Genomic DNA, 25,990 nt, shown 5'->3' on the forward strand with positions numbered 1-25,990 from the left:
GCAGATTGGTAGGGCACTTGATGACTGAAGGAGGCAAGACAATGAATTTTCTTAACACTACACTGGCTGTACAACATAGCCGTCTCCCATTCATGTGGGTCAAAGGGGAACTTGCAGAACTGGAGCTGAGGTACTCCCTGCTTCCTCTGGAAAACCTGAAAATCAATGCAAATTAGGGTACCTGAGACAGGACAGAACAATACTCCTCTACATCAAAATCCTCTGCTTATCTGCTCAATATTTATGGAGTCGCCCCAACAGACATTAATGAAAGATCCTGCAGAGTTCTCCAATGCGGAGTAATGTCCCCTCACTGGATCAAGCCCAAATGAAAGAAAAGCGGCAATAACTGCATATTCAGAGTTGCATGACCCTAACCATGGCAGCTCCCAAGCGACTTCTGCTTCCACAGATTCCGAAAAGGAGTCTGTGAATTCACTCAATAGTGTGGGCTCTGGAGGGCTCTTCTCAGTCACACCTCAAACAGCAGATGACCTTGTATGAAAATTTGCTTTATAATTCACTTGCAGATCTTTTTGAAATCCTGCTGTGTAAATGTCAAGTTACCCTTGTAAAGTGTTTGATTTTCTTATTGCACCAGCTCACTGCTCAAAATGGTTGTCCTCTTTCTCTGTGGTGTTGGTGAGATCCTCAATCCTGCTTCGGGTTGCTGAGTCAGACCAGGACCAGTATCAGTTATATTACTAGATCTAAAACCTTCCGTTTTATCAGGCACTAACATTGGGCACTAAGGGCTATTGTGCTTTTACCTGCCCAACGATCTATATCCTACAACATACAGGCTGGCTGTGAACCTCTAGCTTCATGGGTGTGGATGTGTCATCCCCTTCACCGGATCTTAACCATAACTGGAGAAACCATCAGTATTTTCAGTTGTAAGTTACAGTTTGGGAGAGTGGTAGTTAACCTTCAGCCCAGGTCTTGTGGAGTTGGGACAGTTAGAGAGGCAGGTTTCTTCATAAATATTAAATAGTACTAGTGGCATAGACTTGGGGTAAGCGGAGACAACATATTTTCAGCTAGCAATGTGTCAAATGAACGAGTTACTTACCTTCGGTAACGACTTTTCTGGTGGATACATAAGCTACCTGTGGATTCCTCACCTAATGAATACTCCCATTGCGCCAGCATTCAACGGAAATCTTCTTCCTAGCTTCTGCACGTCGACGAGGACGTCACATTTGCCCACTCGACGCAGTCTGACGTCATACAGGCAATAAGAGGTCCTCGCCGACGTGCCGACGTCAGTACCAACATTTTTTTCGTGCCTGAGAACAATAATCCATTGAGATGAAAGACAATAGCCATATTTAATGACATTGTAAACAACACATCATTGTGAGAAGATGGACTACTAATTTAATATATATATTTTTTTTAAAACAAGTAAATAAATATATAAACTATATATAAAAATATATATATATATATATATATATATATGGAAAATGTCACTTACCCAGTGTACATCTGTTCGTGGCATGAGTCGCTGCAGATTCACATGCTGTGCACAGTCCGCCGTCTGGTGTTGGGCTCGGAGTGTTACAAGTTGTTTTTCTTCGAAGAAGTCTTTTCGAGTCACGAGACAGAGGGACTCCTCCCCTTTCGGTTCCATTGCACATGGGCGTCGACTCCATCTTAGATTGTTTTCCCCGCAGAGGGTGAGGTAGGAGTTGTGTATATTAGTAATAGTGCGCCCATGCAATGGAATGAATACTTATGTACATAATAAAGGTTTAAAGTAATATATTTACAAATGTACAATTGTTTAAGATCTACTTCTAAACGGCTACAGGCTCCCGGGGAGGCGGGTGGGCGCATGTGAATCTGCAGCGACTCATGCCACGAACAGATGTACACTGGGTAAGTGACATTTTCCGTTCGATGGCATGTGTAGCTGCAGATACACATGCTGTGCATAGACTAGTAAGCAGTTATCTCCCCAAAAGCAGTGGTTCAGCCTGTAGGAGTTGAAGTAGTTTGAAATAATGTTCTTAGTACAGCCTGACCTACTGTGGCTTGTTGTGCAGTGAACACATCTACACAGTAGTGCTTGGTAAATGTATGAGGCGTAGACCAGGTTGCTGCCTTACATATTTCGTTCATTGGAATATTCCCTAGAAAGGCCATGGTAGCTCCTTTCTTTCTGGTTGAGTGTGCCTTTGGTGTAATAGGCAGCTCTCTTTTTGCTTTAAGATAGCAGGTTTGAATACACTTAACTATCCACCTAGCAATGCCTTGTTTTGAAATTGGATTTCCTGTATGAGGTTTTTGAAAGGCAATAAATAGTTGTTTTGTCTTCCCAATTTGTTTTGTTCTGTCAATGTAGTACATTAGTGCTCTCTTGATGTCTAATGTATGTAGTGCTCTTTCAGCTACCGAATCTGGCTCTGGGAAGAACACTGGTAATTCTACTGTTTGATTCAAGTGGAACGGTGAGATAACCTTTGGTAAGAATTTTGGATTTGTTCTTAGAACTATCTTATTCTTGTGTATTTGAATAAATGGTTCTTGTATGGTAAATGCCTGAATCTCACTCACTCTTCTTAGAGATGTGATGGCAATGAGAAATGCAACTTTCCACGTTAAGTATTGCATTTCACAAGAATGCATGGGTTCGAAAGGTGGACCCATGAGCCTTGTTAAGACAATGTTGAGGTTCCATGAAGGAACAGGTGGTGTCCTTGGTGGTATAATTCTCTTCCATAAACGCTTTAATGACAGGTATTCTAAATAGGGAAGTTGAATGAGTAGTCTGCAGGTAAGCAGATATTGCGGTGAGATGTATCTTTATGGAAGAGAAAGCTAGATTTGATTTTTGCAAACGTAGTAAATATCCTACTACATCTTTTGGAGATGCGTGCAATGGTTGAATTTGATTATCATGGCAGTAACAAACAAATCTTTTCCATTTATTTGCATAGCAGTGTCTAGTGGAAGGTTTTCTAGCTTGTTTTATGACCTCCATACACTCTTGTGTGAGGTCTAAGTGTCCAAATTCTAGGATTTCAGGAGCCAAATTGCTAGATTCAGCGATGCTGGGTTTGGATGCCTGATCTGTTGTTTGTGTTGTGTTAACAGATCTGGTCTGTTGGGTAGCTTGACATGAGGTACTACTGACAGGTCTAGTAGTGTTGTATACCAAGGTTGTCTTGCCCATGTTGGTGCTATTAGTATGAGTTTGAGTTTGTTTTGACTCAATCGGTTTCCTAGATATGGAAGGAGAGGGAGAGGGGGAAAAGCGTACGCAAATATCCCTGACCAATTCATCCATAGAGCATTGCCTTGGGATTGATGGTGTGGAAACCTGGATGCGAAGTTTTGGCATTTTGCGTTTTCTTTTGTTGCAAATAGATCTATTTGAGGTGTTCCCCAAATTTGAAAGTAAGTGTTCAGTATTTGGGGGTGAATTTCCCATTCGTGGACTTGTTGGTGATCCCGAGAGAGATTGTCTGCTAGCTGGTTCTGGATCCCTGGAATAAATTGTGCTATTAGGCGAATGTGGTTGTGGATTGCCCAATGCCATATTTTTTGTGTTAGGAGACACAACTGTGTCGAGTGTCCCCCCCCCTGTTTGTTTAAATAATACATTGTTGTCATGTTGTCTGTTTTGACAGAAATGTATTTGTGGGTTATCATGGGTTGAAATGCTTTCAACGCTAGAAATACTGCTAACAGTTCTAAGTGATTTATGTGAAACTTCCTTTGATGTATGTCCCATTGTCCTTGGATGCTGTGTTGATTGAGGTGTGCTCCCCACCCCGTCATGGAAGCATCCGTTGTTATGACGTATTGTGGCACTGGGTCTTGGAAAGGCCGCCCTTTGTTTAAATTTGTACTGTTCCACCATAGAAGCGAGATGTATGTTTGGCGGTCTATCAACACCAGATCTAGAAGTTGACCCTGTGCCTGTGACCATTGTGATGCTAGGCATTGTTGTAAGGGCCGCATGTGCAATCTTGCGTTTGGGACAATGGCTATGCATGAAGACATCATGCCTAGGAGTTTTAATACCATCTTTGCTTGTATCTTTTGTGTTGGATACATGGCCTGTATCACTTTGTGAAATGTTTGAACCCTTTGTGGACTTGGAGTGGCTATCCCTTCTGTTGTGTTGATTGTCGCTCCTAAGTATTGCTGTGTTTGACACGGCAAAAGGTGTGACTTTGCATAGTTGATGGAGAAACCCAGCTTGTGAAGGGTCTGTATGACATACTTTGTTTGACGTGAACATTTTGTTAGCGTGTTGGTCTTGATTAACCAGTCGTCTAAGTAAGGTAACACGTGTATCTGCTGCCTTCTGATATGTGCAGCTACTACTGCCAGGCATTTTGTAAAGACTCTTGGCGCAGTTGTTATTCCGAATGGCAACACTTTGAATTGGTAATGTATTCCTTTGAATACGAACCTTAGGTATTTCCTGTGGGAAGGATGTATCGGTATGTGGAAATACGCATCCTTTAGGTCTAATGTTGTCATGTAGTCTTGCTGTTTGAGCAGTGGGATTACGTCTTGTAATGTGACCATGTGAAAGTGGTCTGATTTGATGTAGGTATTTAGTGTTCTGAGATCCAGTATTGGCCTCAGAGTTTTGTCCTTCTTTGGTATTAGAAAATACAGTGAGTAAACTCCTGTGTTTTTCTGTAGGTTTGGTACTAACTCTATTGCGTCTTTTTGTAGTAATGCTTGAACTTCTAGTCCTAGAAGATCTATATGCTGTTTTGACATATTGTGTGTTTTCGGTGGGACGTTTGGAGGGAATTTGTGAAATTCTATGCAATAGCCATGTTGGATAATTGCTAAGACCCAAGTGTCTGTTGTTATTTCTTCCCAAGATTCGTAGAATTGGCTTAGTCTTCCCCCCACTGGTGTTGTGTGATGGGGTTGTGTGACTTGTGAGTCACTGTTTATTTTGAGGGGTTTTGGGACCTTGAAATTTTCCCCGACTTCTTGGGAATTAGCCTCCTCTATATTGTCCCCGAAAACCTCCCCTTTGATATTGACCCTGGTAGGTAGGTGGTCTTGTCTGTGAAGTGTTGGTTTCTGTGGGTTGCCCCCGAAACCCTCCCCTAAAAGGTGTCTTCCGAAATGTGCCTCTGCTCTGCGGGGAGTAGAGTGCGCCCATGGCTTTGGCTGTATCGGTGTCCTTTTTCAGTTTTTCAATGGCAGTGTCCACCTCCGGCCAAACAATTGCTTTTCATTAAACGGCATATTGAGCACAGCCTGTTGGATTTCGGGTTTGAACCCAGAAGTGCGCAGCCAAGCGTGCCTCCGTATTGTGACTGCAGAGTTTATTGTCCTTGCAGCTGTATCGGCTGCATCCATGGAAGACCGTATCTGATTGTTCGAGATACTTTGTCCCTCTTCCACCACTTGTTGCGCTCTTTTTTGGAACTCCTTGGGAAGGTGTTCGATGAGATGTTGCATTTCATCCCAATGAGCCCTGTCGTATCTTGCCAAGAGTGCTTGCGAGTTGGCGATACGCCACTGATTTGCTGCTTGTGCTACAACCCTTTTTCCCGCTGCATCAAACTTGCGGCTCTCCTTGTCTGGAGGTGGTGCGTCGCCTGATGTATGCGAGTTGGCTCTTTTACGAGCTGCCCCCACAACTACTGAGTCCGGTGTTAGTTGTGTTGTAAGAAATATTGGGTCTGTGGGGGGTGCCTTATATTTTTTCTCCACCCTTGGAGTTATGGCTCTGCCTTTAACTGGCTCCTGAAATATCTGTTTTGAGGGCCTTATACTGGCTATGGGTGGATGACAGGGTGTTAAAGAGAAAGTCATCCTCAATAGGTTCCGAATGTAGTGAGACATTGTGGAATTCGGCTGCCCTTGCGACCACCTGTGCATATGATGTACTGTCCTCAGGTGGTGACGGTTTAGTTGGATATGAGTCTGGACTATTGTCAGACACTGGGGCGTCGTAGAGGTCCCATTCATCGGGATCATCCTGGCTCATTGTGGTATGAGCTGGTGAGTGCGTTAGTGGTGGAGTTTGCGCCGGTGATGCATGTGTTGATTGTGGTGGAGAAGGTGGTGGTGTTACTTTCTTTACCACCTTTGCTTGTGGTTGCTTGTCCCCTTGTTGGAAAACAAGTTTTCTTTTCATCTTGATTGGGGGAAGAGTGGTTATCTTCCCTGTGTTTTTCGTGGATGTGAAGCCTCCTTTGAGTGTAGTCAGTTTCTACAGTTTGAAGTTCTTCACCAAATCTATGCAATTGGGTGTTTAGTCCTTGTTCCTCTGTATAGGAACTAATTTTCGGTTCCGAGGATTTTTTCGGTACCGAAACCGTTTCGGTAGGCTTTTTAGGCTCCGAAGAAGATTTCTTTGATTTTGGCGCGGTATCTCGGTGCCGAACATCTTCGGTGCCGCTGTCTCTGCGCCGAATTTTCTCGGAGCCGGTGTCTCGGCTCCGAGGTTGCTGTGTGGCGGTATCACGACCGGAGTCGGATGACTTCGACACCAGCATGCCCTTTTTCGGTGCCTTGGCTCGGTCACCTAGTTTTTGGGTTAAGCCATGGCCTGTTGGCAGTGGCGTCCCCTGGGCTTTTGTGGACTTTTCGTGAGTCCTAATTTTCGACGTCTTACTCACGGTTGTTATGTCTTCGGTGTCGGATTCCCCCGAATCCGACTCGGGGATGGAGAACGCTTCCTCTTCGTCCTCGAACCGATGTTGTCCTGTCGGCGTGGACGCCATTTGTAATCTTCTGGCTCTTCGGTCTCTGAGCGTCTTCCTCGACCGAAACGCTCGACAGGCTTCACACGTATCCTCCTTGTGCTCCGGGGACAGGCACAAGTTACAGACCAGATGTTGATCCGTATACGGATATTTGCTATGGCATTTAGGACAGAAGCGGAACGGGGTCCGTTCCATCAGTCTTGAAGTCGCACGCGGTTGGGCCGACCAGGCCCCGACCGGGGATCGAAATTACCCCAAAGGGCCACCGGAGCTCTTCAAGATTCGGTGTCGATTTGTTCTAACTAACCCGATACCGAACGAAACAATACCGACAATTTTTTCCGAGATTCTAACTAACTTTCCGACCCGAAACACGGAGCGAAAAGGAACACGTCCGAACCCGATGGCGGAAAAAAAACAATCTAAGATGGAGTCGACGCCTATGCGCAATGGAACCGAAAGGGGAGGAGTCCCTCGGTCTCGTGACTCGAAAAGACTTCTTCGAAGAAAAACAACTTGTAACACTCCGAGCCCAACACCAGACGGCGGACTGTGCACAGCATGTGTATCTGCAGCTACACATGCCATCGAACACATATATACATATACAAATATATACATAATCTATACCAATCCTCAAAGCCAAGAGGAGCACACTCAAGAATTACTTGGTTAGACCAAACAGGCAACGGGGAGGCGGGTGGGACCGTGAGGAATCCACAGGTAGCTTATGTATCCACCAGAAAAGTCGTTACCGAAGGTAAGTAACTCGTTCTTCTGATGGATACAACTACCTGTGGATTCCTCACCTAATGAATAGAGTCCCAAATCAGTACCGCGCTCGGTGGTGGGTGCCTGAAAGGTCAAACCAAGAAATCCTGCAGCACTGACCGTGCAAAATGGCCATCCCTTCTGACCTCAGAGTCCAAACAGTAATGTTTTGCAAAAGTGTGAAGGGACGACCAAATTGCGGCCTTGCAGATGTCGACCACTGAAACACCCCTGGCCAAGGCTGAAGTGGCCGACTTAGCTCTGGTGGAATGAGCTCTAATACCATCAGGAGGATCCTTCTTTGCCAAAGAGTAACACATTTTAATGCAAAGAACAACCCACCTGGAGAGTGTTCTCTTGTGGACTGCCTTTCCTCTCCTCTTTCCCACGTATCCGATGAAAAGCTGATCCTCCAGCCTGAAATCCTTCGTCCTGTCTATGTAGAAGCTTAACGCCCTCTTTGGGTCCAAGCGGTGTAGTCTCTCTTCTTCCTTTGAAGGATGAGGCGGAGGATAAAACGTGGACAGAGTAATTGTCTGTGCCAAATGAAAGGGTGAAACAACCTTCGGAAGGAAAGCAGCCTTGGTCCTCAACACCACCTTATCCCCATAAAAAGTTGTATAAGGGGGTTTTACCGATAAAGCCTGCAACTCACTCACTCTCCTTGCAGATGTTATAGCAACCAGGAAAACTGTTTTAAGAACTAACAATCTTAAGGGGCAAGAATGCATAGGCTCAAAAGGGGACCCCATACGGAAAGTTAGGACCAAGGACAAATCCCATTGAGGCATAACGAAAGGATTTGGAGGAAATTTATTCATAAGGCCCTTCAAGAATCTAAGTACTATAGGAGATTTAAATAATGAAGGCTGGTCTGGAAGACAAATAAAGGCTGACAAGGCAGACAAGTAACCCTTAACAGTAGCCACTGCACAACCCCCCTGTGCTAAAGACAAAGCAAAGGATAAAACATCCGACAAATGAGCACGTAAGGGATCAATCTGCCTCTCTCCACACCATACCACAAATTTAGACCACCTATTAGCGTAGATAGATTTAGTGGAGTGTCACCTGGCCACTAAGATAACATCCACTACATCAGGCGGGAGAGAAAAGGAACTCTGGTTGCCCCGTTCAATCCCCAGGCATGAAGGTGCAGGCTCTGGAGGTTGGGGTGTAAAACCTGCCCCTGCGACTGCGAGAGGAGGTCTGCCCTGAGAGGGAGACGGAGCGGAGGGCACATTGAGAGTTGAAGAAGGTCGGAATACCACAACCTCCTTGGCCAATCCGGAGCAATTAAGATTACTTGGGCCCGGTCTTGGCGTATTTTCCTCAACACTCGAGGAATCAAGGGTATGGGGGGGAAACGCATAAAGCAACTGGTCGCACCAGGTTCTCTGAAACGCGTCCCCCAACGCTACCTGCACCGGATACTGGAGGCTGCAGAATAACGGGCAGTGCGAGTTCTCCCGGGTGGCAAACAGATCTATCCGAGGAAACCCCCACATCTGGAAGATTAGACGGACTTGATCTGGATGGAGACGCCACTCGTGGTCGGCCGAGAAATGTCGACTGAGACTGTCCGCACGTACATTCAAGACTCCGGCCAGATGATTTGCTACCAAGCAAATCTGATGGTCCTTTGCCCAGGACCATAGCCGAAGAGCTTCTCTGCAGAGAAGGTACGGCCCCACTCCTCTCTGTTTGTTTATATACCACATCGCGGTAGTATTGTCCGTCAGGACCTGAACCGACTGACCGCGAAGGGATGGGAGGAAGGCCTTGAGAGCCAGACGTACAGCCCGTAACTCTAACAGATTGATATGAAACATCTGTTCCCCTGGAGACCAAAGCCCTTTGATCTCCAGGCCCCCAAATGAGCTCCCCAACTTGAGTGGAAGCATCCGTTATGACCGTGGTCACTGGTGGAGGCTGCATGAACGGCCTTCCCCGGGAAAGATTGTCGTCCGCAATCCACCACTTCAAATCCGTGGCAGCATCTCTGGAGATCTTGACAGAACCTTCGAGATCTCCTTTGTGTTGAGACCACTGCCTTTGGAGGCACCACTGAAGAGCCCTCATGTGCCAGCGAGCATGCGTGACCAACAGTATGCAGGAGGCAAACAGACCGAGCAGACGTAGGACCTTGAGGACTGGAATGACTGCTCCACTTTGAAACATTGGAACCAACGCCTGAATGTCTTGAATACGCTGAGGCGGAGGAAAGGCTCGATTCAATGTTGTATCCAGTACTGCCCCTATCAACAGGAGGCATTGAGAGGGCTCTAGGTGAGATTTGGGCACGTTCACCGAAAAGCCCAGGTCGAACAACAACTGGGTTGTCGACTGCAGATGATGCAACACAAGCTCCGGGGACTTGGCTTTGATCAACCAGTCGTCCAGGTAAGGAAATACTGCTATCCCCTTCCTTCTGAGCTCTGCCGCAACCACCGACATCACCTTCGTGAAGACTCGAGGTGCTGAAGTAAGACCAAACGGGAGGACCACAAACTGATAGTACTGCGACCCTACCACAAACCGGAGATACTTCCTGTGCGACTTGAGTATCGGGATATGAAAATAAGCATCCTGCAAGTCGACAGACACCATCCAATCTCCCTTGTTCAACGCCAAAAGCACCTGAGCTAGGGTCAGCATCTTGAACTTTTCCTGTTTGAGGAACCAATTCAACATCCTCAGGTCCAGGATTGGTCTCAACCGACCATCCTTCTTGGGAATCAGGAAGTACCTTGAATAACAACCTTGACCCTTTTCCTGCTCTGGAACCAACTCCACTGCGCCCTTTAAAAGGAGGACTTGAACCTCCTGTTCTAACAACAGGAGGTATTCTTCTGAACAATAAGAAGGGCGGGGCGGGATGGGGGGTGGAAACTCCCGAAAGGGAAGGGTGTAGCCTTTTCTCACAATGCTGGTAACCCAGGCGTCTGATGTGATAACCTCCCACTTGTGAAGAAAATACAGTAACCTTCCCCCTACAGGAGAGGAGTGAGTGGGAATTGGTGGAAGCCTAAGGCTGCTTCCCCTGCTGCACCCCTCCAGAGGAAGAGGAAGAGGCAGAGTGCTGCTGAGAGGCTCCCCTGGTACGGACCCTACCCCTCCCTCTAAAAGATCTTTAGGCGAGAGAAGAGGTCGGCTGTTGGAATTTCCCCCGAAAGGAGGAGGAGGATGAGCCACGACCAAATCCTCGAAACCTCCTAAAAAATCTGGAGGAGGCAGAAGAAGTGGCTTGTAGTCCTAACGACTTGGCCGAGGCCCTGCTCTCCTTAAACCTCTCCAAAGCCGAATCTGCTTTGGCACCAAAGAGCTTGTCCCCATCAAAAGGGAGTTGCGAAGCCAAGCCTGTCTTCTCGCAACCACAGCCGTGCCCATCGCTCTGGCCACTGAGTCAGTTGTATCCAACCCAGATTGGATAACCTGGGTTGCAGCAGCTTGAGCGTCTGACACGAGATTCAAAAGCCCTTGAGGAACCTCTGTATACGTAGATGTTATCTCGTCCATCAGAGCATAAATGTACCTCCCCAAAATACACGTAGCATTGGTGGGCTTTAACGCCATGCTACATGACGAGAACACTTTCTTTGATTGCATATCCATCTTTTTGGAGTCCCTGTCCGCCGGCACTGATGGAAAAGATCCAGGCGCAGATCTTGTCGAACAGGAAGCCTGGACCACCAAGCTTTCAGGCGTAGGGTGTCTGGAAAGAAAGCCAGGGTCAGTTGGTGCAGCCCGATACCTCCTGGCCACAGACCTATTGACAGCCGAGGAAGATACCGGCTTCTTCCAGACCTCCAACACAGGTTCCAGCAGCGCCTCGTTAAATGGCAAAAGAGGTTCTGCTGATGTAGAGGCCGGATGTAAAACCTCAGTCAGCAGATTTTGCTTCGCCTCAGTTACCGGCAAAGGCAGTTCCAGGAAGTTAGCTGCCTTCTTTATCACAGCATGAAAAGTGGCCGCCTCTTCAGTATACTCCCCTGGAGATGACAAGTCCCACTCAGGGGAAGTATCAAGGCCACTAGCTGTGTCCAGCCCATGAAGACCCTCGCCAGAGTCCTCAATCTCTCCTTCCTCCAGGACCTGCTGATACTCTTGTTCTTCCAAGAGACGGAGAGCACGTCTCCTCGAATGCATCCTCTCAATCCTCGGCGTCGATATGGCGTCAGCAGATGTCGAAGAACGACGCCGATCACCGGATCCGTCCGACGCCGGGTCAACAGGCGCCACAGGTAGCTTCGCGCCGAACCAGGAGTCGGATGAAGAGAAGACTGCCTCAGAGTCGCAGAAGGCCCAGACGGCGTCACTGGCCGAAACACCGAAGGCGATGGAGCCGAAACCTCCGTAGCCGAAGCCTCTGAAGCCACCGGAGCCGACACCGGCGCCGAGCCCACGTTCCCAAAGGGGAGAAAGGGCATGAAGGGTGCTGGTCGCAGCGGAGCCGGAGTACCCAAACTGAAAGCCAAAGGACCCGAAGGCCCAGCCGGTGCGCCACCTGGAGCCATCTGCTGAAAGATGGAAAACATTGCATTTAAAAATGCGGTATTATCGGCTCCAGGGGCCGGAAAAGCCGGATACTGGGGTGCCTGGATCGAAGGCGACACCGACGCCGGCCTCGACGTCTGCAACGTCGGTGAGAACATTTGAGGCTGTGGCACCTCAAATACTGAAGGCGGCTGGCCCGAAGACCCGGGCGAAGTCGGCGAGGCTGGAGAAGGCAACGGCGTCGATGGATGAGGAGTGACTGTGGGACTGACCTCCCAAGTCTTTCGACGCCGAGTCGATCTCGACCGAGACCTCTCCTTACTCGACCAGCGCCGTGATTCCCGACGGCGCCGGGAGTCTCGATGACGTCGATGAGACTTCGGCGAGGAGGATTTTCTATGGTGCCTCTTCTCCTTTCTCTTCGACTTCACCATAAAAAGTTTGGCCTCTCGCTCCTTCAGGGCTTTCAGATTCATGTGCTGACATGAATCACACCTGGCCACATCATGGTCGGAACTCAAACACCACAAACAGTCCGAATGTGGGTCAGTAACCGACATTTTGCCCCCACATTCTCGACAGGGCTTAAAACCAGACTTCCTCTGAGACATAGTAACCTCAGAGAAAAAACACACAGCCAAAAACACACTGTAACTGCCGAACAGCAACAGTAGCTCCCTCGAAGATAACCGTTTCGAATGGCACGGAAAAAAGGGAACTGACGTCGGCACGTCGCCGAGGACCTCTTATTGCCTGTCTGACGTCAGACGGCGTCGCGTGGGCAAATGTTACGTCCTCGTCGACGTGCAGAAGCTAGGAAGAAGATTTCCGTCGAATGCTGGCGCAATGGGAGTATTCATTAGGTGAGGAATCCACAGGTAGTTGTATACATCAGAATGTTGTTTTTACACTACCATTGGTTTCTCCTAACTTTAATGGCTGAAACTTTCTATGAAAGAAATGCACAGTATACAGATACACAGATTGTATTTATTCAGGAATATCACTTAACAGGTGTTAAAGGTACCAAACTGCAGAAAGGATGGAGAGGACAGTGCTTATACACTGGGTATTCTGCATCTGCAGAGGGGAAGTGCCGACTTGGGTCAGGCTTGGCTTTCCCTCCGTGCCTTGAGACACTACACTAGATAGAAAGGGTGATATACACTAGTTGCACATAGCCTCAACCACACAATGGCCTTTTGGGAAATATTTACTTCCTCAACACAGATCAGCCATTACTCTTGTCAAAGCTGTCTATAGCCTTGGTGAAATGAGCACACATCCCATGGATAATATTGGTGACTTTAACAGCATGATTGATGTAACTTATGACAGATTTTACCCTTGAATGTCACATACTCCTAACTAGTCACAATGCGGAAGCACTGGAACAGTGGCTTTTACATTGGTGACATCCAGATTTCTGGAGGACAGGGAATTCAGGTAGTAAGGTATACTCTTTTTATTCACTCCCACATGATCTCCACATCAGATCAGACAATATCTGTTCTAATACCTTGTTACAGCTGCTAGCATCGTTTTCTGAGTATATGGGGAAGGCAGTTTCTGACCATGACCCATTATTATTGAAACCGCATTGGGGTCAGTCCATCTTCCCAGTTCTGACCTGGAACCTCCATTCCACTACCCCTGAAGATTCAGAGCTACACTGGAGGTTTCTAGCAGGCATTTTACGTTGAGAAGCAAATGAGCAGGACCAAACAAGGGTTCCAGTCTCCTCAATGTGTCTCTACCCCAACACTATAGTGTATTCTCCAGTTTTTCTCAAAGATTACCTAAGCTCTATAGTCCCTTCCACCGATGCCACTGATGTGGCACATATGGGATTTCTCAGTGGTCTTAATTTGCCTAGTGTCCTTCTGGAACACAGGGAAGCCATGAATGAGCAAATTACAGACCAAGGGATCAAGGTGATATCCAGGAGCTTGCAAGTGGCAAGTCCCTCAGTTCAGATGTCCATTCTACTGAAATTTAAAAAACATATCCCAAGCTTCTGGTTCTTAAATTAGTGCAGCTGTATAAGACAACAGCGGAAGCTGGAATATTGCCTTCTACCATGAACAAGGCACTCATTGCTCCCTTCACCAAACAAGGGAAAGATGTAATGGATGTGTCATCCTACAGGCATCTTGTCATCTTGAATAAAGATTATAAGATATTTTGCACAATCCTAGCAAGGCTTCTCATAGTTCTGCCCAATTTCGTGTACCCAGACCATAATGGATTTATACCCAGTATCAGCACCTCTCTTAATATTTGAAGACTGTACCTTTTACTTAAGGTTGCCACAACAGCTTGACCGTACTCCCCATGTCTCACACCAGACTTGGAAAAAGCCTCTGATACTCTTGAATGGCATTATGTGTTCACTGTCCTTAGAAATTTGGGTTGGAATAGAGAATGCTTCAATGGATGAGTCTAACATATGCAAGGCCAGCAGCTAGGGTCAAGATAGGCACTCCTAAAGTTTCGGGCATTTGAACTAGGGCTTGAATGAAGAGATAAGGTTGATGTAGAATTCAGATTTAGGAATGAAGAACAACAAAAAGTCAAAACTAAAATATATAACAGGCCAGCATGTAAGAATCAAAACTACACCATATTCTCACGACTTTCTGAATTATTTTGGATTGATCCAGAAGGCAGCAGGACTATGCCAAGCATGTCCATTTATAATAGATTAATGGTGGACAGCATAGGCTCTTATGCTTAAGGCTACTGAAAAACAACGATGCTGCAAACTTTGCTCATCATTCGATAATGATTTAACCCACTGATTAAAAAAGATACACATTCGTACAGTTCCCTTTCAAAACCAATTATCCTTTCCTTTCATTGGAAAGATCTAACTTTAGATTCATCCAGTTTACCTTCATTCAACTGGATAGCGAAGTAAGTGCTGTATTGCGGGGGTGAGCAATGAAAAACAGATTTGCTCTTCCTCCAGCTGAAAATACAGAACAGCAGACTAATGTGCATCTCCTGAAATGGTCAACAACCTTGCATGGTTACTTCTCACCCTCTTGTAATCCAAAATGAAAATGCTGAAGTATGAGTGTGGAAGGGCTCCTAAAGGTACAAAAATACTACACCAATCCTCCCACCACACATAAAAACTTTTCCGGAGCCTCAATAATCACACCTAATTATTTTTACACAAACTCATAAAATCAACTTTAAGAGATGGGACTTGTGGCAGATAACCCTACTCTGCCGTCATGAAGAGAGATACTACCACTGCCTGAGGACAGGAGGGCGCCTGTGATTTCATAAATGGTATACCAAATGTTAATTTCACACTAGAAGACATCATTTTATCCAGGTGGATGGGGCGACGTTAGAACTGAGTGATAACCTTAGCCTTGTGTCACAATGGAAGGCACCTTGGTCATCCTGTCAGTGTGGAAAGGGTTCTCACTCCCCCAGCATTTACCACCCAGTAAAAGGTACTTAACCATCTGCCTCAAGGAGATGCAGTGGTAGCAAAGTTGTTGTAAAGGGTTCACCATGAACTCTGGACAGTAATTGTTCATGCTACTGTAAAACAGAATGACACTGTAACACCCATTAAAATGGGGAAAGGGTGCTTGTATTGACCCAAGTTATAAACCTTATCTCCTGTTACCCACGGAATCACTAAAGATGCTCTTATCGGTAACAAAGTCCAGAAAGTCAATATATTCACTTAAACATTTTAGCACAGAAAACTACATTACAACACTACTTTGGGAATATTTGATAGTAAATACCCTTTCAGATAAATAGTTCAAGGTATATGTTCTTCCGAACTAGTTACATCCAGTGATAACCTATGTCTACCTTACACCCACCAGCTAATGTAGGTCCAACCACTGGTGAATAAAGTGGGACAATTTGTATATTCCGAAGATGATGATATATCCAATGTCAGCATGAAGAGACAGTGATCAGTGCTTGTATGACGCTTGATCCCTCATGAGTACACAGTGACTGTATTCAATTGTGTGTTCCACAACACCTCTCCCTTTTGGTGTAGTGACTACAATCAATGGGTGTGCTCTGTGGGACTTCATCCCAAAAGACAGTGATGTGATCAGGGTGTGTTTTCTGCATGGCTGACCTGTTTTCCACCTTGAAAATAGTGAGCACATTAGAAGCTTGTGTATTCTTTCTTTCGTAAACAGATACTGGGTTCACTGTTTGCGCTATCAGTCATGTCCCCTAAACCAGGAGAGGGACAGGGGGCCTAGCCTGTATTCTGACATGCTTGAGACAGGAGCAGATTGTCGCTGTGATCAGCATTTGTGTTCTAGAAGCATGGTCTCCTTCCTGGACAAAAGTAACTGGCTCAATGGATGCATATAACCAGGCATGCTCAGGGATAATCTTCATCGCTCCAGGTAGGGGCTGGGGTCAATGATTGGATTCTATAAAATGTCTCTCTCTACAGCAGATAGAAGTTGACGTTAATGTGTGTGTACTGCTTGGCTCGCTCAATCCTTTGGCCCACCTGAGAAATTTAGAGTGCAGTGGATCACATGGTCTCTTGAACAGGCCACAAAGCTGTAAGTCCAGAACAGTCAATTATTCCTTTTGTCTCATCTCGGTGATGTAATACTTACCACCAGTGCCTGTACTGCCTCCCATTCCTGTGGGGACTGAATTTTGTGAGCAAGTAGGCGAACAGCTATCTGTGGACTGAGAAGAACAACATGTTAGATTGAGAAATCTTAAACAAATATTCTATGCCAGCTATACACCATCAGTGGAGTAGAGAAGAGATTAAGAGTGATATAAATGAACAGAGAAAGAGAGAAACAGAAATCAAAAGAGAAAGAGGAATATATAGAGGCAGCCTGACCCCAGAGAATGTTAAACCCAGACACACTGCTGAAACCCAAGTCACAGCTAACTGGACATGAGTGGATTTAAATGCACAATCTAGAGAAAGGTTTTGTGTGTAGGTGCAACTTACAACTGGATTTTTACCACCGACCATTACCGCCAAGATCTAAATTAGGCCCATGTTCATTTGTGATACTGCTAAACTGAGTCAGCCCGCTGGTTTCTGATAAATCTATACACCCAATGACCTCGTTGACTACTGAGAATACAAAAAAGCATGGTGAGCTTTAAATGCTGCCAATAGTTTAGACATGTCAAACTGACTGTAGATAAGGATATGAAAAAAAATATCTCATGTATATGCCCCCAGTGCAAACTGTGGATGACTTTTTTTTACATACCCTTCCAGTTCTGAGTTCATCTGGTCACAGAAGCCCATGATGTACTCCCAATCTTCCTGTCTGTTGCACGGATTTGTAGCCTTATCTTTCAAGAGGATGACAAAAAACACAAACACAAACATCAGTTATCTCAGAATCATATAGCAGGTAAGCTAGTCAACTCTATGTGTAAGGACCAAAGGTCAGAAAGACATAGCAAGCCGGCTTTGTACGGCTCAGTGTAGTATATAGTTCAAGTTGCAATCTCCTATACCCTCTGTTTGAAGGGCAACCTGCCCACCGGAGTACAAAATTATTAACAAACTACATTGTAGCTTTTAGCCAAGTGGAGCTTTCTTACCACTATAGAGGAGAAGGGCAATAATTTAGTTGCATTAGTAGTAACAAGAAATTAACCAAATAGACTGTGTAGTTTATGTATTCATTCTCTACTAAAGGGTGCTCCTATGGGTTCTACATGCATGGCACATTACCAGTGTAAGAATGACATACTCATTTTTATATTAAAATGTTTCATTTGCCATCATGAAATGGGGCATTCTCTATTCTCAAACACAAGAGGTGAACTCCTTATCACATGTTGGAATGAACAAAAGATGCCAGATCCGACAAACGAGAGGCTATGTCTCAAAGCCAGGGAAGTTCTGCCTTATGAAAAAACAATCTGTGTTAACAGAATAAATCCCCAGACCCAAAGTGTCCTTGCTATTAATTACGATAAAACATACATCATGATTCTTGTGCACTACAAAAATTATATATAACGTGAAAAGTTTCTCAAGAGCAAGAACAAACATGATTTCAAAGTCTGAGATAAATTTTCAGACGTCCACTGTCCAACATTATTTATAGTTACTTGTTGGCAAATCCACTTTTTTTTCAATGAGCTTGCATTGTTGCAACTCGAAGTCCTAAATAATTAAAATTATGAAGACATACTTATTTTTTGAAGAAATCCACATCTTACTTGGCGAGTTCGGTAGGTAATCTTTATTGTTTAGTTTAGGTTTCTCAAACGAGTAGCTCGTGAACTACCAGTAGCTCTCCAGGTTCCTGTGAGTAGCTCTCCTGTGCGCAGCTCAGCCAACTACTATATAGGCTTTTGCTTGGTTGAAATATTATATGAATGCCAAAATTAAAACTATTTGAAATGAAATGTGCTTATTTTCAGTACTCATAAGGTGCTGTTTGGAGAAAAATTGTTGAATTTTCAGTTTCAGTTGGAGCGCTTTATTATTCACATTACTACCTTAGGGCCATTGTTGCAGCTACGGTTATGTATTACCTAATTAGAGGCATTCCAATTGATAACACTTTTTTATTTTACTGCTGGCAACCCTGCCTGACAATCCTGGATGGAGTGGTCACTACCTCATCACTAATATTAGTCAGAATGAATTTCATTGAACATAAGTAGCTCTTGTTACTGAAAAGGATGGAGACCCCTGGTTTAGTTAATAAAACCCATAACAATCAACACATTATATAAAATTCTGTAAAATTATATCAAATAAATTATTACTCAAATCCAAACAAAAATGTGTCTATAGCCATGTTTATAAGGCTAAAGGGCAACAGGCCATTTTTTTCAACTGCTTCCAATTCCAAGGCAGTAGAGAGACAAACCTAACCACTGAACATTCTTTAAAAACACACAATTTACAAGACCCAAATAATACCTCGGAATAAAACAATACTAGTATTAACTCCTCAGACTAGGCTAAAATTTGACAAAAAGTAGCTGCCATAAATTTTATTCATATGGTGTCTTGAATGACTGGCCTTAAATAAATTAATGGAGATTTAATATTTGTCCAGCTAAGGGGCCAGCGCGTAGACCAAAAGTGCTTGCATGTGTGCTGGTCTAGCCAATAGTAAAAAAAAATCTTAAATAAGGGACCACATAAATACCTGCCAAAGTCCTGCTATAATACCCATGCGGCTACTCAACCAGACTAAAATTGTACGTGTTTCGTGTTTAATTGGGGATTGGCTGGATCATCTTATAATTGCCCCTCTACACACTCATACCACATGCAATAAAAACTTTTTAGCGGCATAACCCTGCTATTATACCCCAGTATCTTCTTGACCAGACTAAAATTTTGCAAGTTAAGAGATGCAGCCCTACTATAAAGTGCCTGTGCTTAAATTAGGAACAGTTTGTGCATGCAAAAGCAAAGCCTTAACCAATCTCATGTTTAATTGAGGATTGGCTGGATCAAGGTTTCTATTTACCGTCCCTCTATATGTTCTAATTCTACATGGGATAAAAGCTTTTTTTTTGCAGCATAACCCGGGACATATACAACTGGGGACATATGCAGATCAGATGTATACGGTCTCCTTGCTTATAACCACAGAGTCTACATGAAACATCGCCACAGTATCTCCATGGTGGTTGTTCAGCCAAAGTTGGGAACTGACTAAACAGAACAGACATCAGTTTTCTCTTCATATATGCCAGGAAAGCCAAAGACAAATATGCTGTACGTTTTAAGGTGTCATAATATTTGAGGACCATCCATGCATGGCAACGGCTGCTGAACGTGTTTTTATCAAACAAAAGAGAATGTTGTCATGCTGATTTGTTTAATAGCTTCCTGAAGGAGGCAAATGGCAGTTACATATCCCATAAATATCTTGCATTTGTATCCTGTAGTGCCTTTTGCAAAAATTGATTTTATGTCGACTTATAATCAGCAATTAATGTCGACCATACTGTGATGGATAATCAAGCTTGGTCTTTGTTTTGCTGGATTTTGCAACAGCATTTTATAAATGCGTACTTTTGCCAAAGAGTTTCATCCATCAGACCAAATTCCAAACGTACCTGCGCAGGTGATGCATTTTGGAGGAGCTGAAACACCTTCTTATAAGCAAGTACCTGTAATTTATTCAGTAAAGCCGCATCTTTCCCTTATAGGGCTGTACTTTCATAAGACAATGTAGGCTGTGTTTTTGCAGCCATTACAGCCAACAGTGGTTTGTATGATGATCCATTCAGCTTGTTTGCTAATATCCTGAAGGCGATAAACAAGGCTTGCCCCTTTTTTGCAACTACTCTTTCTGTGCCTGGAAATTAAATCTCCAATTGATGTAAATACCCAAGTATTTATAAGATTTAACCACCTCCAACTGGGACCTATCCAACCAGATTTTCAGAGAGCCAGCCAGCCTTTTGGCCCACTGACAGTTTTTTTGTTGAGTTTATTTCCAGTTTGTTTATTTTTACATAGTTCCTTAACTCGTTAAATGTTCTTTGCAATCCTACCTTTGTTAAATCATCAGTACAACGTTGTATGCATAATCGAGGTGCGTAAGTTGGAGGGAACCCAAGCATGGGGGATGGGAGTTAACATGATTCAGCACGGGTGTTAAATCTGCCATGAATAAATTGAAGAGATGAGGGGCCAAGACACACCCTTGTTTTAAACCCTTATTAGTTGGAATCTTTCTTAATATACGTGTGCCGTCACCCAGTTTTACACAGACCCCAGTGCCTGCATAAAGTTGCTCTATCCCTTGCAGTACTCTGTCCGGAACATTTCACTGCTGCAGCTTTCTCCATAGAATGCCCCAGTCAACACGGTCCAATGCTGCTCTTAAATCCACAAAACATAGGTTTAGTTCCTGTTGTTTCCTCTTGCATTTGTCCGCTAGCAATGAGATGGCTAATATATTAGTATTTGTACCCAGGCGTTTCCAAAAGCCAGTCAGATTTAATGGAATGAGGTGATTCGTATCTGACAACTCTAACAGGTCTTCTGGGAGAAGTGATGCATAGTACTTCACTTCTGCATCTATCAAGGCAATTAATCTGTAACTGCCAGGATTCTTACGACCTCCCCCCTTAAATATAGGGTTAATGATGGACCCACGCCAGCTATCCGTAAGTATATTTTGGTCGCATATCCTCAATTTTTCTCCCATTGATGGCACTCGTTCCAAAATATTTTAGGGCTGTGACCAGGGATTGACCATGACGATCCATTCGCTTAGACTGCAGATTCTACTGTGGCATCACATTCCAAATGGCGTTTGCTGGTGTCAAACCTTCGACTTCATCTGGAGTACAAATGAGGTTTGCATTAAACTCACCCGTTAATAAGATGTCACACGTGGGATCAGCTAACTAAGTCTGTTAGTGTTGAAAGTAACAGTTTATTCAATGCTTGTTTATTCTTAGCATTTGGATGCACATACAGATTCAACAGTTGAACTGGGTTTGGATTGTGTCTCTGCCAATCATTTAACTTAATTCGTTGTAACCCTGGATCTGGGGATTGTAGTTGCACTGTGTTGACCTTTAAAGCTGCCGATACATAAACAGCCAGCCCACCTTTTGGTCTTCCAAAATGTTCAGTTCTTTTTGATTCAAAAAAAGTGATGGACATAACCTTCCAGCAATAATTCTTTTGTTGCCCATATCTCCTGTAATGCTATGATATCAAACTGTTCCCATTCAGGGGAGATTTGCCCTCTTGCAGCAATGGTTTGGCAATGTTCTATGACAGAATGTGAACATTCAATTTTAGCTTCTCACTGCTTTTATTTGTGCCGGATATGGGTCAGTCATTCTGTGTGTCTACCCGTCCCCCACCGCCTCGTTGCTGCTCACAGAGCAGACGTCCTCCCCATCAGTGAACCGTTCCATAAGTGCACTCCAAGCAACCACATCAGCAAGCGCCTTCTCATCGCTACGTGTTATGTGCATGTGCTGCTCCTCCACCGCCCCCCACTCCAGTAGATCACGCAGCCAGTCAGCGACCGCACGGGTCCGCGCGCTCATCCAGCCAATCGCTACTCTACGCTTGGCTAGTGCTAAAGCCAACTGTACCATCCTGTAGACAATCCCTCTACCCCGCCGCCTGCGCACCACACCCAGGAGACACAACGGACCTCCAATTCAAGCTCAGTAACCTCAGTGATCGCCGCCGTCACCTCCTGCCAGAAAACATGTACAGCTGTACAGGACCATGCCATATGTAGGAAGGAAGCACCAAGTTTACCACATCGAGGACAACAGGCCCCTCTACCTGGGTCTATTTTATTTAGTTTCCTAGGAGTGATATATGGCCTGTGCACAAAGTTGAAATGCAGCAATTTAAACCTATGATTACATGAGACCGTTCGGACCAACGATAAGGCCGCATCCCAGTCAGCATCCTCAATAGGTATCCCCAAATCAGCTTCCCATGCCTTACGTCCCGTGCTAATTACAGACGGTTGATCCTCCCATAGTGCCCTGTAAAACCGAGCAATCAAGTGCGTCTCCTCGCACCAATTAAGAAGACCGTTCAAAATCGAGGAGGCCCTGGGGGCCAACGGGAAACCATCCCAGATCTCGCGGGTTACACTCTCAAGTTTGGCATATTGCAGAAACTGGCCAGGGCCCACCTCAAACAAATCCTGAGCCTCAGCAAATGAAAGAAATTCACCATTAGATTACAAATCACCGACCACCACACAACCACCGAATCGCCAGGCCTCCATTGACATTGTCCTTGTCATATCCCGAAATGGAGACAGATCCCATATCCTTAATTCCCTATCAAAGGGAGCCCGCCGGAGTACCTGCTTCACCACCTGTTCCCAAATCCTGGCAGTAGTCTTCCCCAGATAAGCCGCAGCGGGGTCTGATCTGCCCCCGGACATGAGAATGTGCGCCAAAGATCGGCCATCGCACAGACCAGTATACAATCTCTTTTCCCAATTATCAACCTCTGACAACCATTTTGCTGCACATTGTAGCTGCGCTGCATAATAATAATGTCTGATGTTGGGGATCGCAAGCTCCCCCCCCCCCCATCTAGGTCATTCTGCAGCACAGACAGCGCCACCCTGCTGCGCCTGCCCGCCCACACTAGGGAAATCAACAGGCTATCCAAGCGTCGAAAAAGCAGCGCAGGCAGCGGGTACAAGGAGTTCTGTACCAGATAAAGGCACCGGGGTAAAAACACCATCTTCGCTACTGAGGCCCGACCCATAACAGAGAGGGGCAACTTATTCCAAAAAGTAACCGAGTGCTCCAGTCCTGCCACTACCCGCTCAGTATTGTGAGAGTTATATACATCCACTGAGTTAGTGACCCAAATACCCAGGTACCGAAAACACTTCACCTCCCAGTGCAACCCCACTTCAGGGAGCCCAACCAGAGGAACTCCAACAAGAGACCCAAGAGGGAACAGAAGTGATTTTTTCATATTGATCTTGAGACCAGAAACAGCCCCAAATACCGCCATCCTCTGCAACAACTCCGGCACCGACACGCGAGGATCCCGCACATAGACCAATGCATCATCATCATCATACATAGAAATTACGTGTACGGTTCGACCCACCAGTATCCCCCATGTGTACCATCTCTTCCCGAAGCCAAATCGCCAAGGGCTCCACTGCTAGGGCAAACAGGAGAGGCGAGAGCGGGCACCCCTGCTGTGTACCCCTGCCAATCTCCCAGACAGCCGAGGTCTCTCCCCCTACAATCACACGCGCTGTTGGGGCAGTGTACAATAGTTAAACCCATGCACAAAAGCCAGAGCCAAAGCCCATGCCCTGCAACACCTCCAATAAATAGTCCCACTCCACTGTGTCAAACGCTTTCTCCAGGTCAAGCGACACCAGTGACAATTCCAACTCCTTTCCCTTAGTCTCATGTAGAACATGTGCAAAGCGACGCAGATTAAAGGACGTACTGCGACCCGGCATAAACCCACATTGGTCTTCATGCACCAGACACCGAATTACTCCTCTAAGTCGAGTGGCCAGGATCCTACAGAGTATCTTAACATCACAGTTCAACATGGTTAGCGGCCGACACGAAGAGGGGTCCGCGGCATCCCCCCCCCCCGGCTTGAGCAATAAACACACTATGCCTTGTCGCATGGTTTCCGGTAACCTGCCACACACCCGCGCCTCCTCAAATACTTCCAACAGTCTCTTCCCAAGTGTGGGGGAAAAAGCCTGATACAGCTCCACAGGAAACCGTCACCAACAGGGGATTTGGACCTTGCCAAAGCCTTCACTGCCTCTCCCACCTCCTCTGCAATGAGCAGGAGGTCAAGCGCATCCCTACTCTCTGGGTCCAACCTAGGCAATCGCAACCGCCGCAGAAACTGCTCCGCATCCCCTGCTGATGAATTAGTGCCAGCTCTAGATACCTTCTGAAAGTTGGATGCCAATTCCCGTAGAATGTCACCACACAGTGTTAAAAGCACTCCCTCGGTATCCCTTATGCCCAGTATTGGTGGAGCCTCCACCTCCCATTTCAGGATCCACACTAGGAGTTTGCCTGTTTTGTCGCCTTCGCAATGCAAACGCTGCCTATACCCTCTCAGAGTTGTTCTGCTTAGTGTGTCCCAACAGGTGTTCACCTCCTTGTACAACCTAAGCTCCTCCCGCCTAGCGGTGCTCAAGTCAGGAGGCAGCCGCTGTACCTCCCCCAATTTCACCTCTTAGGCCGTAAGATCCCGCTCCAGATGTCTTCGCACCCCACCCACCATGCTTATACATTCTCCCAGAATGACTGCCTTCATAGCCTCCATTCCAAGCCGCGGGATGCAGTCGTGTTTCAGTTTATGTCCAGATATTGTTTTATGGCGTCATCCACTCGTTCCCGACATCCCTGATCAGTCAGCAAATCCGAGGGCATGCGCCAACCTCGAGCCGAACGTGAGGCTGTCTCTCCCCACTGCAACTGGAGCCGAACCGGCGCGTGATCTGACAGAAACAGACCCAGATGAGTAACCTCCAGAACTTGTGAGCTGTCGAGACCACCCAACAGAAATCTGTTCAATCGAGAGTGTGTATCATGTGTCCTAGAATGACAGGTATATTCCCTACCGTCAGGGTGTTGTTCCCTCCAACCGTCCCAGTGACCCAAGTGCACCATCACACCTCTAAGGGATTGTACCATTAATGGTTTGGTTCCCAGCTTTGGCGGGCGGCGATCCAATTCCCCATTGATCACACAGTTATAGTCCCCCGCCCAGACCAAGGGCTTATCTACACTGTCCCCCAAAATCTCAGGTATTCTGGAGTAGAAGGAGGGATCGTCCGTGTTGGGTGCATATACATTAAGGATCACAATGGGTAGGCCATCCAACATGCCCTCCACCAAGACATAGCGACCCTCAACATCCACCTCGCTGTACACATGGATAAAGGGGACCCCGGGGTCCACCCAGACAGATACCCCCGTGCATATGAAGAAAAGAAGGATGAAAACATCTGCCTCTGCCACTTCTTGGGCAGTTTAAGCGCTTCCTCGTCTGCCATATGAGTCTCCTGGAGACAAGCAATATGTATCTTATGCCTACGAAGGAACGAATGCACCCAATAGCGTTTCGTGTAACTTTTCAGGCCCCGAACATTCCAAGTCAGCAAATTAATGAGTCGACCTATGGCAGTAGTAGTGGATGCTCCCACCTAACGGACACAACCCGCTGTATGCTACCCGCACAAAATGAAACAGAAAAAGACAGCCCGCACACCCCGCTCCAACACCCGTACTGCAGAATAAACTGTAAACATAAACATACCCCCCACCACACACGTCCCACCCCAGAAATACAGTAAAACAACTAGAACTAACCATACTGTAAGACCAACCCGTAGATGCTGCCAGGACCACAGCCTAAACCCCACCCTACCACAATAAATGGCCTACCATAACTGTGGAGTGACCTCTCCCCCCGGCATCAAACACAAAACACTCACCCCTGAACCTGAGACCCAAGCACCCACAACCCCGAGGGTCAGCCCCCACCC

At 45.9% G+C, this 25,990-nt stretch overlaps 1 protein-coding gene across 1 annotated transcript in view; it reads right to left on the bottom strand.

Annotated features, from left to right (window-relative positions):
* Positions 1 to 25,990, bottom strand: part of GGA3 (golgi associated, gamma adaptin ear containing, ARF binding protein 3) — a 525,496-nt gene that overhangs the window by 455,944 nt on the left and 43,562 nt on the right. The window contains exons 2-3 of the mRNA XM_069200128.1: positions 17,219 to 17,303; positions 16,595 to 16,670 (exon numbers count right to left, since the gene is read on the bottom strand). Coding sequence (XP_069056229.1) covers positions 16,595 to 16,670; positions 17,219 to 17,303 — 161 coding nt within the window. The remainder of the gene's footprint in view (positions 1 to 16,594; positions 16,671 to 17,218; positions 17,304 to 25,990) is intronic.

This window comes from Pleurodeles waltl, chromosome 7 (genome assembly GCF_031143425.1).
Source record: "Pleurodeles waltl isolate 20211129_DDA chromosome 7, aPleWal1.hap1.20221129, whole genome shotgun sequence".
Classification (NCBI taxonomy): domain Eukaryota; kingdom Metazoa; phylum Chordata; class Amphibia; order Caudata; family Salamandridae; genus Pleurodeles; species Pleurodeles waltl.